General features: G+C 48.5%; 1 protein-coding gene across 2 annotated transcripts in view; it reads left to right on the top strand.

Moving 5' to 3' along the window:
• Window positions 1–850: 850 nt before the first annotated feature.
• The window catches only part of EZR (ezrin), a 48,924-nt gene continuing 31,259 nt past the window's right edge, over window positions 851–18,515 (top strand). Inside the window, exons 1-2 of one of the 2 annotated variants that reach the window (XM_087817721.1) lie at window positions 851–908; window positions 1,668–1,748. In XM_087817721.1, coding sequence (XP_087673847.1) covers window positions 1,737–1,748 — 12 coding nt within the window. In that variant the 5' untranslated portion in view covers window positions 851–908; window positions 1,668–1,736. Of the gene's footprint in view, window positions 909–1,667; window positions 1,749–2,039; window positions 2,162–18,515 lie in introns of those variants that run through there. The other variant, XM_087817722.1, reaches the window with a different exon arrangement.

The following is an 18,515-nucleotide window of genomic DNA, read 5'->3' as shown; positions in this document are numbered from 1 at the left end:
AGGAACTCAGCTCTGGTCTAACCCTTAGTCTGCATCGCAGGCACCTGAAGGACTGCGGGCCCCGGCCCAGAGGTCCTGACTCCCGGGGTTTGGGGAGCTATGTGTGACTTTCCATTTCTGCAAATTCCCGGGGGCTGGGGGTGCCCTAGGCTTTGGGAAGCACGGCTCCAGACCAGCGCGCACTGCGCTGCGAAGCCTGCTGGCCACCGACGTGCGTGCGCTGGTAAAGCTTCCCGAGAACTTATTTGCAAAAATATTAGGAATAATTCCTAGACTTTCTCCCCGTGGAGGCCTTTGCAACAGCTCTGCGCTAGTCAAGTGAAATGAGGTCCCCGGGTCCTCCGGCGGGGCGCCCCACGCGAGCTCCAGGCGGCCGCGCGCCGGGCCGCAGCGCCGCGGAAAGGCCGCCCGCGCTCGGGGTCCCGCGGGGCGGGCGCGGCCCGGCGCAGGGACCGGTGGCCCGACCCCGGGCGGCGCGGCGGGGCCCCTGCGGCCCGCAGGCCTGCGGGCGTGGTTTCCCGGCCCCTCTTCCCGGCAGCCGGCGATCTCACACCTCGCGTCTGCAGCCAGAAGTTGAACCAAATTCGGCGAGTTCTCCAAGGGCAAAGGGACGGGCGGCGAAGGGGAAAGGTCCTCGCTAGGAAGGGGCCGCGGGGCGGCTGGGGCTGGGCGCGCCCCGCCCGGGGCTCGGGCCTGGGGCGCCGGGCGGGCGCGGAGGGCCTGGGGCGCGGGCGGCGGCCGCAGCCATCTTGCGCTCGGGCGCACCTCGCAGGTCGGGGGCGGGGCGGTTAGGGGCGCGGCCCCAGGACCCGCCCCTCGGGGGACACTGGGCTGCGCGGGCGGCGGGCACTCAGCGCCGACACGCCGACGGAGGGGAGCGCAGCGGTTCTTCGTCGCAGGCGCCGCGGGTGAGCCGGGGGAGCGGCCGGGCCGGCGGGCGGTGCGCGCTCCGCGGAGGAGACGGTGGCCCGCGCTCGACGGCAGATGGGGGGCCGGCCTGGCGGCGGGGCGGGCTCGGGCGCCGGGTTTGGGGTCCTGGGGGTGCGGCCGGTGGGGTCCACCCCGGGCCCTCGGCGTAAGGCTCTTTTTTTTTTTTTTTTGGCCGAAATAAACGGCAGGTGAAGCCGAACTTTTGCCCGTGCGGTTGCGCCGGCTGCCCCGACCTTCCTCTTTCCGCTGTCCCCTCGGGGTCCCTCCCGCGGTGCCGGGGGGCCCGCGCCCCTCCCCCGCCCGCGCGGCGGAGGCGACGTTTTAAAAAGTGTTTCTCAAAGGCTTGACGGTTGCGGTTTCAGCCGAGGGGCAAACGGTCGCTTCACAAAGTGAAACTTGCCGGGCTCCCCGCGGGCTTCCTGGAGGGCGCGGAAAGGGGACCCGCGGGGCCCGGCGCCCGCCCCGCCCAGGCGCCCCCCGCCCAGGCCCCCGCCTCCCGGCCGGGCCGCGCCCCCCGCCCCGGGACCCCCGCGGCCCCCGGGTCCCCGCCCCGCCCAGCCCGCCGCTTGGGTCCGGGTCGGGGCGCGCGCCCGCCCTGCCCGCCGCCCTCGGAGCTGGGCGGTGACTCCTCCCCGCGCGGCCCGCCCGCCAGGCGGCTTCTTAAGCGGCCGCGCGGGCCGGGCGCCGGTGTCGCGCGGGGAGGAGGCCGTGCGCTCTAAGGCCCTGTCCGCCCGCAGGTCCCAGGCCGTCTCAGCTGCCGCTGCCCAGTGTCCGCAGGCGCGAGGAAAGCCCGCCAGGAACCGAAAATGCCGAAACCAGTAAGTCCCCCGCGTCGCCCGTTTCCGGCGGAGTCGCCGGGGCGAGGCGTCGGGCGGCTGTTTGCCGAACAGCTTCCCTCGCGGGCCGGGGCGGGGCCGGGGCGGGGGCGGGAGCGGGGCCGGGGCGGGAGCGGGAGCGGGGCCGGGGCGGGAGCGGGAGCGGGAGCCGGAGCGGGGCCGGGGCGGGAGCGGGAGCGGGAGCGGGAGCCGGAGCGGGGCGGGGGCGGGGGCGGGAGCGGGAGCCGGAGCGGGGCCGGGGCGGGAGCGGGAGGGGGGCGGCCGCCCCGCCGTCGGTCGTCCTTTGAGCTCCTGAGGAAAACACGAGGAGGCTGCTCTTTCTTTTGCGAGGTTCCCCCTCGGCAGTTTGGGGTTTTATAAAAATTAAGGATCCCCTACATCACTGCTTCTGAAAAGTATGTCCCAATGCCGCTGGTTTCCTGAAGAGAAAGGTGGGAATCGCGGGGGAGCCGGCGGCTCCCGCTGCCGCGCCCCGACCCGGCCCCGCAGGCGTCGGGACGGCTGCTCCCGGCCCCCTGCGCGCCCGCGTCTGCACGGCCGCGGGACCCCGGGAGGGCGCGGAGGCTGGGGCCGGGCGAGGGGCGGCCGGGCCGAGCGCCCCTGAGCCCGCTCCGCCTTGTCAGGGCGCGGGTACTGTCGGGGCGCGGGTGCCGTCGGGGCGCGGGTGCCGTCGGGGCGCGGGTCCGGCCGGGCCGCGGGCTCGCGTTGAGTGGTGGGGCGGGCGGGCTCCGGGCCGGGCGTTCCTTAGACGTGGCACGTGCTCCACCTGCTTTCCCGGGTGAACTGGTGGCGGCCCGCGGGAGGATTTACGAAGTTGTAATGGGCTTTGTGAATCATGGAGAAAATGTCTGGATTCATTAAAAACGGCAACGAAAGCTACGTAAGGAATTGACTTCTAGTTTCACAAGTTCTGTAGTCTGTGCTTATATGCTTTTTGTACTGTTCTACCCCTTCTACGGGGAGTTTTTAATTGATAAAGTTTTATTTTGCCGTTAGGCTGAGTGAGTTACTATGTGAATGTGCCAATACGTTCGGAAGCCAGTGTAGTTTTTACCTAAGTGACATCATCAAGATGATTCATTCTGGTGCAGAAATTTCTTTTCCCACACAAAATTCTTCATTGCAAACTCACAAGGGGCATGTGACATCCAGGATTTCCAATGCCCGTGGCATAAAACGGATTTGAATGCGGCCCCTTGCCCTGGGCACAGCCCCGTGCACAGCCCCGTGCACACGTCTTACGGTCATCAGGAGTAACCAGCCGCAGGTGCCTCTTCTTTGTTTGTTTAAAAGAAAAGATGCGAGTTGAGCTTTTACGATAGCCCTCAGGAAAGAGTCCGTAACCCAGTTTCCAGTCACTGCTTTGCCTTCTCATGTCTCCGAATGAAATCTGTTTTATTTTTCTGTTTTTATTGTTATAAAATACACGTATCACCTTCCCGAACGGAAGCTGCACCTATTAAACATGTAATTCCCGTTCCTCTCTCCCCTGCCCTCAGCAGCCACCCTCCACTTTCTGTCTCAGTGAGTTTGACCTGTAGGCACCTCATGGAAGTGGAATCACAGTGTTTGTCCTTTGGTGTCTGGCTTGTTTCACTCAGCACAATGTCCCCAAGGTTCATTCATGTTGTAGCCTGTGTCAGAATGTCCTTCCTTTTCAAGGCTTTTTCTTATGGAAGGTGTATTTTAATTTCATTTTACTTTCAAGGTCTTTTATGATGGATCAGAAACTTAGAAAATGTTCTTCTGACAAAGTGAGGGTAGTCAAGTTGTTAAGGGATGATAGTAGCCATCACCTGGTGTGCAAGGATCCGGATAGCCAGAGTCACATTTTGAAAAACTTTATTTTATATAATACCTACAGTTGGAATTTCAAAAGAGTGTTGGGAGGTCTCCTTTCAGGTGAGCCACTTAGGAAATTCCTGCCTGCCCCCTTTTTGCTGGGGGTGATATCTTGAAGATTTTGCTTGGTAAAACACATGCACACACATGCATGCTCGCACGCACGCTCACACGCGCGCGGACGGAAGCCTTTCTTCACGTGAATTGAATTAGGGCCACCACATAGATGGCTAAGAAGAGCTTAGGGGCCTGCACACATTTGGGTGTGGTTCTTGTCAGGCTTCTTAGAGTATCTAGTTTTTGTCATTGTTGGTTTTTGCTGTCTCAGTAGATGTGAAAGCAGAGGCATCCCCCAGCAAGCCCTATAGATGGGCTTTTCAAAAAAGGGTTATTGACTCTTTGTTTTTTCTTTTTTAAATTGATCTTTAAGAGAGGAAGGGAGGAAGAAAGGAAGAGAAACATTCAGTTGCCTCTCCTGCACATGCCCCAATCGGGGATCCAACTGTCAACCAGGGCACGTGCCCCCACCCGGGATTGAACCTGCCACCTCTTGGTGTACGGGACAGCCCTCCAACCAACTGAGCCACACAAGCTGGGGCAGGTTAATTGATTCTAATTGTTCAAGTCCAAGCTGAGGCTTTTGTTAGGTGGCTTTGTGTGTGTTGATGTGTAACAACAGGATCGAGGGGCAAAACACTTCCCTATAAAGATGGATACATCGCAGTAGTTGGGGTTTGGGGCTTCCACCTCACCCCTTGAATTTTTGATAAAGTAGTTTTGATTGGTTTGTCTCAACTGAGTCAGTGGATGACTTTATTCATAAAACAGTGTAAATGAAATAATATTTATTTGCTGCTCTCTCTTAAACACTGCTTTTCAATCACCACTTGTTAGAAAGATCTAACAAGTGTTCACTCATTCAGCTAGGTAAGGGAACTGCACAGGTGGGTGAGTCAGATCTTGGCCTCAGGGAGCTTACCGCCTGGGACCTGAGCCCAGACACATGCAAATGCCGTAACTGGAGCTGGAACACTGCATGCAGTCCAAGCTTGAAGAGGCCCAGGGAAGGTGCAGCTCTGCTGCGCTGGACGCCCTTGCACCTGGGAGCTGCGTGGGGGTTGTTCCCAGGGCCTGGCTCAGGGAGCAGTGTTTGTGCCCAGAATTCAGCCAACGGTGACCTGTGGCGTCGTCGTGTCCCCCTCCCCCCCCCCCCCATTGCTGTCTTCATTGTAATGGAAAGGAGGCATGAGCATTAGAAAGGAAAACCTGCAGCCCAGCTTGGGAGTGAAAAGGGGGTGGGTGGCTTTTAAGGCTAACCTCTCTTAAAGCTGTTTTCTGGGGTGTTTGGAGCTGAACTGTTTTAAGCGGCACCAGGTGCCTTGGCATTTCATTCTTAAAGTGTTGATGTGGAAGTTTCTACTGTAAAAGTACATTTTCCCATCAGTGAGAAACTCTGAAAGTGTGTTCCGAATTATTCCCTGTGCCAAAATTTTAAGATAATTTCTGAGATTATCTTGGCTGTCTGGGAGTACATAGCCTTTTCCACTAAATATTTTAACAGTCAGAATTTACTGACTACACTGATACATTTCCCGTCCTGCCAATTGAGGACGACACGTTTCTGTCCACCCCTCCTCCCCCACCACAGGCAGATGGGCAGCTAGGTAGCTAAGGTTCCCCCTGCGGCAGTGAGAAGTGCTGACCAACATTAGTCATTTGTCATCATCACACTGAGGCCCGTGATGGGAGTCTGTGTGGTCATCCATCCACTAGTTCAGTGGACGTTGACTGCCTCATGTGCTAGCTGCTGAGGCTCCTGCGATGAGCAGACACAGAAGCAGCCCCCATCATTGTGGATTCAGTCTGGTGAGGGGACAGACAGAAATCATAGGTAACTTGAGTTTAAGTAATGACGTGTGCTGGTGGTGGAGGGAGGGAGTGCTGGTCAGGGAGGTGAGGAAGGCACTGAGGAGGCGATGACTACTGAGCAACGTAGAGAGGGAAGGGGCCTTCGCTGATGGAGGAGGCGAGGACCATGCCAGGCTGGGGACAGCTTGTGCAGAGGCCCTGTGGGCGAGGGAACAAGGTGATTCCCAGGGTTCCCCAATGAAGACCAGTGTGGCGAGAGAGGAAAACGGAGGCCAGCTACACAGTCTTCCTGGTGGGACATACTCAGGCATATTTGGGGCTTAACTCCAGAAGAAGCAATGAGGGTTTTGACTGGAAGGAGACCAGATCAGATTTGCCTTCTGTAAGGTCACTGTGGCTGCAGGATGGGAGTCAGTAGGAGGCAGGATGGCAAGGGTGGAGATGGTGGACCATTTTAGTGGCCAGGTGAGAGGTGGTGATAGTGTGGACCAGAGCAGTGGCTGTGCCGATGGAGAGAAGTGGGCGCATTTGGGAGGTAAACTTGCTGGACTTGGTGATGGATTGGATGGGCAAGGGCACAGGAGGTGCCGGCTGACTTCTGGTGTCTGGCTTGCATAACTGGCTGAATGGTGGTGCCATTCACCGAGATAAGGAACCTGGAGAAGGCCCAGGTGTGGGAGGGGAGTTTGAGGGTTTGGTTTGTACAGGCTGGTAATACATTTGTGACTGTGATTGATGAGAGAAGTCCTTGCCTTCTTTCATAATTATAACCACTGCCTCCCAAAAGATACCAGATTTCTTAAGCTACAGTATGTTATTCACATAAACTAGAAGTAACCCAGCAGCGTCTTGCATTTCCCGAGTGTATGTACACACAGTATGTGCGTGCGGGCACACACACACAAACACAAAGTTAAAAGTCAGGGTTAAGTTAGTGCAAGATTCTTAGACTTTGGTGTACATGATTGTGTGGGGACAGATTCCTGGGTCCTCCACAGCTCTGCTGGATGCACATCTCCATGGCCAGGTAGGACTGGGCACCTGAGCTTTAGAAAAGCTCCCCAGGTGGTTTTGATGCACCCCAGAGTGTGGGAACCACTGATTTCATCAAAAAGGGCAGGTTATATCGATTCCTTTCTCTTGGACCCAAGCAGTGCAGTGAAGCCCCCGAGATGGGGTAATACTGGTGGTTATGTGTGAGCAGAGCCCAGAGCCCCTGGTGTGTTGAAGGAACAGCGAAGCCCAGTGTGGTGGCAGAGCATCTGTTCAGGCGGGCACTGTCATAGTCCCTTTCTTCAAGTTCCAGCTGCAGCGCCAGGGCTGCCATCATTGGTATTGGACTGTGGCTGGGGTAGGAAAGAGGAGAGGCTGGATGGGTATCAGGCTCCAGAAGGACAAGGGCAGCTAAGATGGACGATAGCATCTCTCTGATTTGAGCTTCTCTCTGCAGGGAGTCCAGTTGCAGAGCTTAATTTGGCAGTGGCCAGTGGGCTCGCAAATTCTGGCTCTTTGTTTTTCAAGGGGAAGAGGGGCCAGACATTCTTTTCACCTTAGTCCTTCCACACTGGCCTCTCTTGTTAGTTACTGTCCTAAGTAGTAATATAATTTCTAACAAAATTTTGAATAATTTTATTAATACTTGAATAGTTTGGGAAAGCAAAACAGTATCATTATTTTTAGTGAGTTATCATAATTTTTCTTAGGTTTTTTTGTTTTTGTTTTTACTTAAACTTTTAAAAAAAATCCTCACCTGATGGTGTGTCTTTTCATTGATTTGAGAGAGAGAGAAACATCGATGAGAGAGATAAACATTAATCAGTTGCCTCCACCCTGATGGGAAATTAACCCTGACCTTTTTGGTCTATAGGGCGACGCTCCATCCAACTGAGCCACCTGGCCAGGGCTACTTGAACTTTTGCGTATCTTTGACAATTTGGAGATTCTTAGGATGATTTAGTACGCCCACTTCCTTAGTGTTTAGACATTTAATTCCAATCTGAAGCAATAAAATTCACAGCCTGTTTTCAGAATCAGTAAATGCATTTTGAGTTATGCCAGTGGGTTCTCCAAATACTCCAGTTAGTTTTTAATTTAAGCACTAACTGTGTTTGCCACAACTAATTAAATATGGAATATTTTATGAAGAGACCAGAAGGTTGAATTACTTCCCTTCTAACATACCATCCATGCCTGTGGACATAAAAAATAAAGCTCTTATTCTAGACTCCTGTAAATAGTTAAGAAAACAAAACGAAACAAACAACATTGTGCTAAAGGTCACTAGAGACTTTTGATTAAAATAAAATGCTTAATATATAATTAATGTATGTATTTTTTCAAATACAAATGTAAAGAGCCACATAAAGAACAGTTTCATAACTAACTACTTACCCTTCCTTTGGCAAGCCATTTCCTTTCTGTGAATCAATTTTGTCATTTGTAAAATGGGAATAAAGTTTTTAAATGAAAAGAATGTTACATAAAATAAACTGAGACAAAGCTTGTATCTGTGAAATTCAAACAATTTATCTCTTCAGGTACTGTAAGTGCTATGTATTTCTTGTGTATTTCTTTCACCTAGAAATTTGTTTTACAAACTTTTCAGTGTAACCTGTAGCTAAAACTAAGGATTTTCATTTCTGAGTTGCTATAAAGGTAGCGTGTGTCAATAGGCCTTCTAAGGAAAACAGCCGTGTGAAAGGCTTGGGGTATTTAGTGGAAAGGAACACTCTAACGCAGTGACCTTTCTCACCTCCTGGCATATGTAAACTAATTACTAAAATTCTGCAGCATACTAAAAAATAGATTTTTTGCTGGTCTGACAAAAAATAGGTATAATTTTGATTCACTCACACCTTATGGCTGTTGTTGTGCTGGCTGTTGCTATTTTTTTTGACAGTCTAAGGGAAAAGAGGTCAGTGCCCCTGACTAAAGAGTCAGGTACCACATGTTTTAAAAATTCGTGTGCACACTGTTGTGCCCTGCCGCACACTGATTGAAAACTGCTTCTCTAACGTTATCTGCTTTCCATCCTCTGTGTCTCCCAGTTGTCAAAACTCCCTTGTAGTTCACATGGGTTCCTTCCTTGTTATTGAAGTCCTGTTATGTGTCATTACGTGCTAGGTGTTGGGACTGTTAAAATAAGGAACATAGGTTTTCCCTTTAAGGGATTCTCAGTCTAAAAGGGGAGTCAGATAGGTAAACAAAGAATGGCAGCACAGGGTGGTAAGTGTGGTAATAGAGGTGCACACAGAGGAAGATTAGGTTGTGCCCTGGAGAGCTGGGAGGCCTCTCAGCTGGTGAGATGCTTAGGTGGGTGTTGAGGGATGCATAGGAGCTCACCAGTGCACGAGTGCACGAGGGCAGAAGGGCATTGCCATAATAGCAGTGGTCAGTTCTGTTTTTCTTTGATTCACATTCCATTCTCTAAGCCTTTTTTTTTTTTTTTAACACCTTGAAGATCAGTGGTAATGCTGTTTCAAAGGAAATGAAAGCTGCATTAACATAATTATCATTTCAATCTAATGCATTTGAGAAAACAAACCTTAAAAACAAACTGAATATTGTGACCTTGACTTAACTTTTATTGATGAAACAGGAACAAATACCATCTGAGGGTCAAACTGCTGTAGCCAAGTATATCAGGTTTTACTTACCTTTCTTTAAGTCATTTTCCACATCCTAATTTCCTTTTCTATTTTTGCCTGAGAGATTAGTTTAAACGTGTGTGTGTGTATGTATGTGGTCGTAACAGATATTGTTAAATAATTGTTTTTACTTTAGGATGGGGTAGGCAAAGGCCACATCTGGCTGTAGCCCGTTTTTGTATGGACTCCCAGCTAGAAATGGTTTTTACAATTTTAAAGGTTATTTAAAACAACAAAAACAATATGCAACAGGCACAGAATATGGCCTGCGCAGCCCAGAATATTTATCTGGTCCTTTGCAGAAGAAAAATTGCCAACTCCTGCATTAGGACAAAAATAATTATTGTTAAGCATTTGTTATACATTGCATATATTTTATGACTAAGTTAATAATATTAGGAAGCAGGTCCATCCCACTGTTTCCAATAAAAAAAAATCACAGGCTCTGAGCCTGGTCATTTATTGGGAAAGCCCTTCAAGGGGCAGGCACGGTGGTGGTGAGGTCAGATTTTAAACAAAGCTGGCCTTCTGGCAGCCCTTGTTTCTATGGAGAAAGTGGCAGCATCCGGTGTCTCACTTGCTAAGCCATTGTACAATGACAGATTTTTGGCAGATGCTAAAAGAAGGCAGTTTGTACCTGATATTTGAGTTGGAAGGTGAGTGTTAAATAAATGAGTTGCTTTTTTATCACTGACAATTTAAAATTACCTTCCCACCTACCATAGAGTGTGTAAGAATTTCTGACTGTAGATGGTGTTGTGTCAGTCCCTTGTTTAGGCCGCTCTGTCTGAAATGGAGCCCCTCACTGTCCACCCTTCGCCCGCTGTATTTTACTTCATAGAACTTATTTCTACCTATAACCGTGTCAGATATTTGCTTCTCTGTCTCTTGTCTCCCTGCTGCAGTGAGAGACATAGTGGTTTGGGGGAGGGGAGAAGCACTGTTCCCTGCTTCTAGAACAAATATTCCTTCTTGCTGCATTGGCAGATGAGTAGAGGGAAGGAGAATTACCAAGTGGGCAGGCGCACGCCTGAGTGGGTGCTCGTGGGGAGCGTCTCTGAGTCCCTGGGCCCTCTTTGTCACCTGGTGCACAAGGTCCAGGGCTTTCCTTCGAGGCTCTGATGAGGCCCATGGGACAGGGACAGCATGGGGAAGCGCCTGGCCCTGTGCCTGGCCCTCTCTCTTCTCTGTCACCACAGAGGACAGTCATTGTAGAACTCTCATCTGATGAAATAAACTGTCGTCTCTCGGGACGGGCTTTCTTTTTTTCTGACTGAGCCTCACAGTCAACAGATATTCACTGTTTTTGTCCTTTTGTCACCACAGTGAACATCCCTCCATAAAATGAATTCATTCAACCAATAGAGTACCTACTGTGCAGGGTTCTAGGTCCCGAGGTTACCTTCAAGCAGCTGAGACAGTGCCTGGGAGTGACGGGCTCCCTGCTGCCGGTTCCATCTCGGCTTCGCCAGGAGCGGAGGCACTTTTATTTTTCCTCTCACCTTCTGGTGGGCGAAGAGTTAAAACCACTGGGTGGAGTGACATCTGAGTGGGCAGAGTGTGCTGTGCTTTTGTCTGTTTTTTAAAAAAAAATATGTCTTGATTTCAGAGAGGAAAGGAGAGAGAGAGAGAGAAACCTCAATAAGGAGAGAGCCATTGATCGGCTGCGTCCTGCACGCCTCCGACTGGGGATCGAGCCTGCAACTGGGCATGTTCCCTGACCGGGAATCGAACTACAATCTCCCGGACCCCAGGTCGATGATCAGTCGCTGAGCCACGCTGCCCAGGCTTGTCTGTTTCTTGTTTTCTTGTCAGTCACTCTGACGTGGGACAATGAGCCGAGATGGTATTTCTCCGAGAACTTTTCAGATAGGCTTGGTGGTGAGCGCGTCATCTTGGCCATACCCACGAGAGCCTTCCGTCGTTTCTCAGGCATCAAGGTTCAGGGAAACTTGTTCTTTCTCAGATAATATTTTGCCTGTTCTACCATTACTGCATCTATAGATTTCTTGTAAAATAAGTCTTAGCAGGATGTCCAGCCTTGTTCCTTATGCTTTTAGAAAGCAAATTGAACCACAGATCACTTGGCAAAAGCTTAGAACATAAATATTAGATGAGAGCCACCTCTGTGAAAATGTCATGTATGTTAGTAAAGTATTGTGATCAAGATGTTTCATTGCCTTGGTTAAATAATTGCGGATGTTGTCTCTTGTTGAAGTATCTGCTTACATAACACATTGCTATTTGGGCGAGACTCTTAAGTGGGACTTAGTGGGAAGATGGGGTGGGGAACACTTGATGTTTATTATTAAGAAACTGGCCAAACAGGGCTGTTTAGAAATATAGTGTGATGACAAGGCTGCCAGGTGCATTGTGTGACCTGAACAAATCCACTGTAAAAAGGTATCTTTGAGGTAATGGGGGACATTGAGTACTGACTAAATTTTATTTTATTTTTTTATTTTTTATTTTTTTATATATCTTTATTGATTTCAGAGAGAGGAAAGGAGAGGAAGAGAGAGAGAAACATCAATAATGAGAGAGTCATTGATCGAGCCCACAACCCGGGCATGTGCCCTGACCGGGAATCAAACCCCGATCGCCTGGATCCTAGGTCGACGCTCAACCGCTGAGCCACGCCCAGCCGGGCTACATTTTAAATATTAAGGAATAGTTTTGAATTATGTTGGAAATAATAATGGTATGGTTTTTGTGTGTGTGTGTGTGTCCATTAGGGCTACATACTGGTGTTTTTCACAAGTGAAATGATACATGTGAAGGCCTTAAATGTGCCAGTGAAATTATTTTTAAGGTGGTGGGAAGGAGCTGAATCAAGAATGCTGAAAGTTGATGGTGTCAGGGCTAGATGAAGAATACAGTACATGGGGCTCCTTAAACTGTTCTCTCTGCTTGTGTGAATGTTTCCAATTTTCCAAAATAAAAGTTTGTTCTCTAAAAGCACATTATAAGGGTGAAAGGGAAAGGTGCTGTCGTGTTTCCAAATCAAGTCACCAAATGCTAGAGTCTAGGGAGAGGGTTCGTGGGAAGGGATGTGTCCTTCCCCTGGGTCTGAAGTCCTGGACACCACAGCTGAGAACTGGTGCAGGGGACCCTGCCCGCTGCTGGTGAGCCATTCTCCGTGGGTCCGTGGAGTAGACCCACAATTTCTTGGGAGACCTTTTGTGTTCTGATCAGGGTGTGGCCGATTTCCTCCCACCAGGGCCATCTCTCCCTCCACACACATGTTCTATTAAAGGAGATCTCAGTCAGAATTGCAGTTGACTTGGCGCACACAGAGCTGTTTGTTCCCAGCTCGTCCACTCTTACTCTGTTCCCACGATTCTTTTGGTGGGGGAGGGGCAGGGTGCTGTGACCCAACTGGAAATAGGTCATTGTCTCGGTAGCAGTATTCTCCGAGCTGCGATTCTGAAGTGAGCATAATAATGGGAGGCCCCACCAAGTGGCATTTCATGCAACCACGTTAGGAGATCAGTGTGCAGTCTGCGAGCTGGGGCTGTGGCTGCGGCCTTGTGGGAGGAGATGGGCCCTGAGGGAAACACACCGACCAGAGCTGCAGGAAATGGGCGGGTGAGAGGTCTGTACCCTGCACGCAAGGTCTTGGTCCCATCAAGCAGCAAGGTCTTGGTCCCATCAAGCAGTTATGTACACAGTTATAGTCCTATTCCAGATGTAACATACTTGATCGTGACAAAGTATAAATTACACAGGTGTGTGTGTTTTTTAACAGTATAAATTCGGATACACAAGGTAGTTTAAAAGCATATGGTTTAGTGAAGTTTGCTTATTCAAGCAGATTTTGTAAGCTTACTGATCTAGTTTGGATTTATAAAAACTACTTGGATCTTACTCTCCAGTTTTGATAGATGGCAAAAGTAGAGACTTTTTGGTCAAGTTCAAATACATCTTGTCTAAGTGTCTTGCAGGACAAATGTTCTTTAACACCGCAAGATATTTCTGCACGTGATCTTTACTAGGGGCAAAGATTTATATCAGAAACAGCTCAAGATTCAAGTATGGTTTATTTTATACGTCCTTCCCTAAAACAACAGGTTTTAGCAAACATTTACATTGTTTTGACATTTTCATTTGTTCACAGGCTGCTCCCCCCCCCCCCCCCCCCCCCCAGATTAGAAAGACTCTTGACAGACTTCTAAATTTACAAAGAAAATAGTACATTCTGGGTGGGTAGTGAAACTTCAGTCCATGTCTTTAATTTCCTATGTTTTATGGGCCTCGAAAAACCACTGTAGCATGTGGTAGCCTTGTTGGCCCTGCTTGTCTTTTATGGGATCCTGAGCTTGTGGATATTATTAACCTCACTTTTCTGTGGACTAAATTGGTGCTGAGGTGTGTATAACACAGCTAGTAAAACCAAAATCACATGTTACAGAGTCAAGACTTCAGGCTTATTAGATAAAGTCACCTTGAAGGGTAATTTATTTTGCCTGCCTTGGGGGGTGGGGCAAGGAGAAGGAGGGAGACTGTTTCTGAAAAGGAATAGTTTCTTTTGCAGAATATAACATTCTTTGCCTATTTCTTTCCCCTTTCCTCTGTAAAGTGGTGTCTAAGCATTATAGTTTAGTCCCCATATTAAAATTACATGCACTATATATGTCATTCCCAGTGTCTGCTTATAGACACTCACACACAAAAACCAACCACTTGCCCAGCCAGGCGTGGCTCAGCGGTTGAGCATCGACCTAGGATTCCGGAGATGGTGGTTCAATTCCCGGTCAGGGCACATGCCTGGGTTGCTGGCTTGATCCCCAGTTGGGGGGCGTGCAGGAGGCAGCCAGTCAATGACTCTCTCATCATTGATGTTTCTACCTCTCCCTCCCTCTCTCTGAAATCAATAAAGATATATTTTTAAAAAAACACTTAAAAATGGGCAGCTAATGGGTATCAGAACTATTATTTTCACATGCTCTTGGCAGGTGAGGGAATGCCCACCAGTGTTATTCTGCAGCACAGACTTGGAACTTGGGTAAGAGCAATGACCTTTTCATTTGTCAGAATCCAGGAAAGCACTTTCTTACTGCCTCAGTTTCTCCTTCCATAAGCAGTGCCTTAACCCATGGTCAGCACAGACTGTTCGCAGCACGGTTTTATTGTAGAGGGAACTGGCCCTCTTTTTAATGCCACTGCTGAGAAAGTTCCCTTCTGACTCTAAGGTCGAGATTTCCTCTGGTTATAGTGAGTACAGACAGGACTGGTTTGTCCGCTTTTTGTATTGTTAAGAGGCCTCGCTGACAGGAAGTGGGTCTGGGGGCAGGAAGTGGCTTTCTTTCAGAGGCAAAAGGAGCTGTTTAGAAAGCTGGAATTTCATTGCATGTTCTTGAAATTATGGGATGACGATTATTGGTTAATGTGGGCACTTCCTTCTTATGCATAATTTTACATAATTTTTCATCCTGGAATTTGGAAATACAAACGTTTCAAAAGTTTAAAGCCATTGACTCATTATATTGAGAGATACAACTTTAGGAATAATGTTTAAGAGCTATACAAATATAAATATTTTTAGGAGCTGATTACCAGGAGTTGAGAAAGTGGCGTAAACCTTTTGGGGCCTCAGTTTCCCCAGTCTTTAAAAGAAGGTATCAGGCTACGATAACTGTATACCTCTCACCAAGTAATCCCATGTAGAGTCACCCTACAAAATAGTTACACCTTGTCACTATTTTAATGGTTCTGTTTATAACATATACATCTATAAAACATAAAAGATGATATCAAACGTAACATAACCTACCTGAAACCAAAGTTAATTTGGAAATTTCAAGACCCATCTTTCATGTTAAAACTGCCCTGTTGTTATCTGCTACATATTAAGAATTTAGCTTTTAAGTTGTAAGTGTAGCCTAAGGGTGGTGGAGAGCAGGGTAGAAAAGGAGGTAAGGGGTATGTAGTGTTAATCTTCATGATTAAGTTACCCTCAGAATTCCTTTAAGTGACAGCAGAATTCTCTGTTAAGCAGGTGAGTGCTCTCTCTGGATAAGAGTTGCGGGGCTGAGCAGGGAGGGGCCTAGCACCCCCACCCCCATTCCTCCAAGTTAAAGTTTATACTCACACGTCCTAAAATTAAGTTTCTTAAACTGAATAGAGAAACTCAACTAGACAACTACTTTGTTTCTGAGTTAAGTTGGCTCATTTGAAGTAGACCTTGCTTTTCCTTAGTAATTAGCACCTCGGGCAAGCACTAAGCAGTGACTCCCTTTTTTCACCTCCATGTGGAAGGAAGGGGAGGGAAGGCCAGGACTGTTGTAGCCCAGAGGGATAATGACTTAGCCAGAGGCACTAGGTTGTGGCAGGTTAGTTTAGTTTCTTGATAGATACTCCCTGCAGGGAGAGTCCTTCCAGCAACTGTCAGCACCAGTCCACTCCTGGCCTAGCTTGGATTTTTCTGATGGGGAAATACCACCATCACAAGGCAGGACCTGTTACCTGGAGCTCTGTGATGGGCACCAGGAGACCAGAGAGCAGCTAATACCAGCATCGAGCAGTCCTCGGTAATTTTTAGTACCTCATGTTCCCAGAAGTGTGACCGCTCATCTGTGACCCCCAGGCAAGTTCTACTCATCTGTCATTGTTGGGTTGTGCTACAGACAAAATGATGCCTGGGACTTGTACCAAATTCCCTGACAATTTTTGTTACATTTAGTTACAAAGACTTTTTAGAAGATATGTGGAGCTAGATGACCAGTTCTCTTTGGCATCTGAACATTTTCTTAGGCCTGTGCCAATCTCCTCACCTTCACTCTTAATTTCTTTTTAACCTTGAAAGAGAAGACAATATCAAGTGGTGTGATGGGGTATAATTTAAACTGAAGATACAGAGGAGCTTGAAAGAAAGGAGTCAGCAGTATTATGTCATTATTCATTAGTTTGCAGATCTGCCGTAGGACTAATTTACTAGTAAGATAGAGTTACACTGTTATTTCCCCAGGAAATCTGGTGTTAAGAGCTAGAGTTTAGCCCGGCCGGGCATGGCTCAGTGGCTCAGCATCAATTTAAGATCCAGGAGATTGGGGTTCGATTCCCAATCGGTACATGTGCTGGTTGCGGGCTTGACCTCCAGTCAGGGGCGTGCAGGAGGCAGCCAATCAATGACTCTCTCATCATTGATGTTTCTTTCTCTCTGTCCCTCTCCCTCCCTCTCTCTGAAATTAATACACATTTTTTAAAAAAGCTAGAGCTTAAACATGTATTCCTGGAATTTTTAACTTTGAGGCCAACCTGCTCTGGGCACATGGTGACAGGTGGCTATGGCTAGTGGTGGGAGCGTTTGAGAGCTCTGGCCAGGTTTTGGGGTTTTTTTTTGCCTGTGCAGTATCATGTTAATGCGGATTTCACTCCATTTAATGAAAAATCATGCTTTAAGGGACCACATCTCTATTTTACTTGTCTTCTCTCTATACAGTAATGTTTCGGTATTTTGATAAATACCTTCCATTAGCCACATATTGGTTTTTACTTTGGCCTCTCCTTAAAAGACTTGTGTACAACAGGGTGGTTTGCGGACTGCCTTTCTTGAGTAGAAGTTGGATGCTTCTAACTAGATGTTTATTAGAAACTATAACAATGCAAAATAAGGTCATTGGGTTTTCAGTGGCAACTATTTTTATATAATCCTGTTTGTGTAAACAGTGTTCCTGGGAGCAGCATTGCACATTTAACTAAGACAAAGATCCATTCTATATAATAGATAGAAGCAAAGTTATCTTTTAAATAGTAGCCATTACTGTGACATCCTGCAAAGGGTTGGTGATATGGAAAAGAGCTGAAAAACAAAAAGTCCACTGGCCTTCGGGGCTTTCTGACTTTGCTTTCCTTGGCTGAAGTCGACTGCTCCATTTCCACACTGAGTGGTGAAGGTTTGCTAAGTTAGGGGTTATGTTCTACGCTTAGCCGGAGAAGGTTTGCTAAGTCAGGGGTCATGTTTTACAGAGGTCAGTTATTTGCTAGCCAGCGTTTGTGAAAAGTGACCACTGTATGTCTGAGCTAACGCAGTGATATACTGAGTTGGAGTATTGTGCATAGAGGCTGGTTTTTATCTTTCTCAAAGGTAAGGAGCTCAGGATCCAGAGAGAGCACTAAAATAGGGACCCATCTGTTGGGATACAGAGTTTCATTAAGAAAAACTTGCCTCTGCGAGTTCAGGCCTGTACTCCATTACCATGAGTGACACTTGAGTGGGATACCCTCCCACGATGGAGCGTAAATAGCAGTAAGTACATTAACTGTGCCAAAAGGAGCTGCATTTTCAGGATGCTACCTAGCCCGTGAGAGCAGTGGCTGTCTGGGTGAGGCCTCACCTGTGAGCTGGGAGAGCCGTAGATTCATGGGCCTCATTCCAACCTCCTGAGTCAGAATCTGGGCCTTGGGCCCCGGCAGCAGTTTGAACAGGCCCTCCAGGTGACTCTGCATGTTCAGGTTAGGGCAGTGCTGCCTTAGAGGCGCGCGCTGCAGGCCAGGCCGGGGAACAGCAGTAAGGGGCACTGCCCTGGTTTCCTAAGCTGTTGCTGAGGGGCAGCAGACTTCACAAAACACATCTGGGATCACCACGTTTCCTCGGGCAGCAGTGACTAGGGCCCTGGAGGGGTTTAAGTTAATTCAAGAAAGTCCAAAATATATAGGTGGTGATTAGTTAAGTATTTGGGGGTTTGGAGTACTTATATTGAGTGCCAGCTATGGCATGCTGGGCCCCATTGCAGTTAATTGTCAGCCCCTGCTTAAAATGTAAGGGAAGAACACGATTTGCTTGGGAGAACCCTGAGCAAGAGCCTGGCCCACCTCTGCCCCCTGTGCCATCCTGTCGTGTAAAGTGAGGAAGTCGGCAAGAATTCAAGGGCTAAAATTACTTCGGGCTTCAGAAGAGAGGAGGCGTGGGAGGGTGGGAGTCATTGTTTTCTGCTGTGTTCACATGAGTTTGTTTGGCAGCTGGTGCGTTCTTCCTGAGAACACAGAATATTTTCATTTACACTTAAAAACAGTAAACTTACATTAAATTTTAGTTTTTTAAAATTTCTTTCATCGTTGTTTCCCCCTAAGAAAAAATTTTTTCTTACCAATTTGACCATAGATAGTCTAGTTCAAATTAGATAGACGAAAGTGACCTATCCAGATAGTGGAATATTATTTGACAGTAAAAAAGGAATGGAGCACCAACACATGCTACAACGTGGATGAATCTGGAAAACGTCATGCTGAGTGACAGAACAAGTCACAAAAGACCACATTCTATTTATATGAACTGTCCAGAATAGGGAATCTGTGGAGACAGAAAGTAGGTTTGTGGGTGCGAGGGCTGGGTGGAAGGAGTAACAGGAATGACCGCTGATGGTCATGGGTGTCTTCTGGGGGTGACGCA

Source organism: Miniopterus natalensis, chromosome 5 (assembly GCF_054644295.1).
Source record: "Miniopterus natalensis isolate mMinNat1 chromosome 5, mMinNat1.hap1, whole genome shotgun sequence".
In the NCBI taxonomy this organism is placed as follows: domain Eukaryota; kingdom Metazoa; phylum Chordata; class Mammalia; order Chiroptera; family Miniopteridae; genus Miniopterus; species Miniopterus natalensis.
The sequence above is the reverse complement of the archived record's forward strand: the minus strand, read 5'-3'. Positions and strand labels throughout refer to the sequence as shown.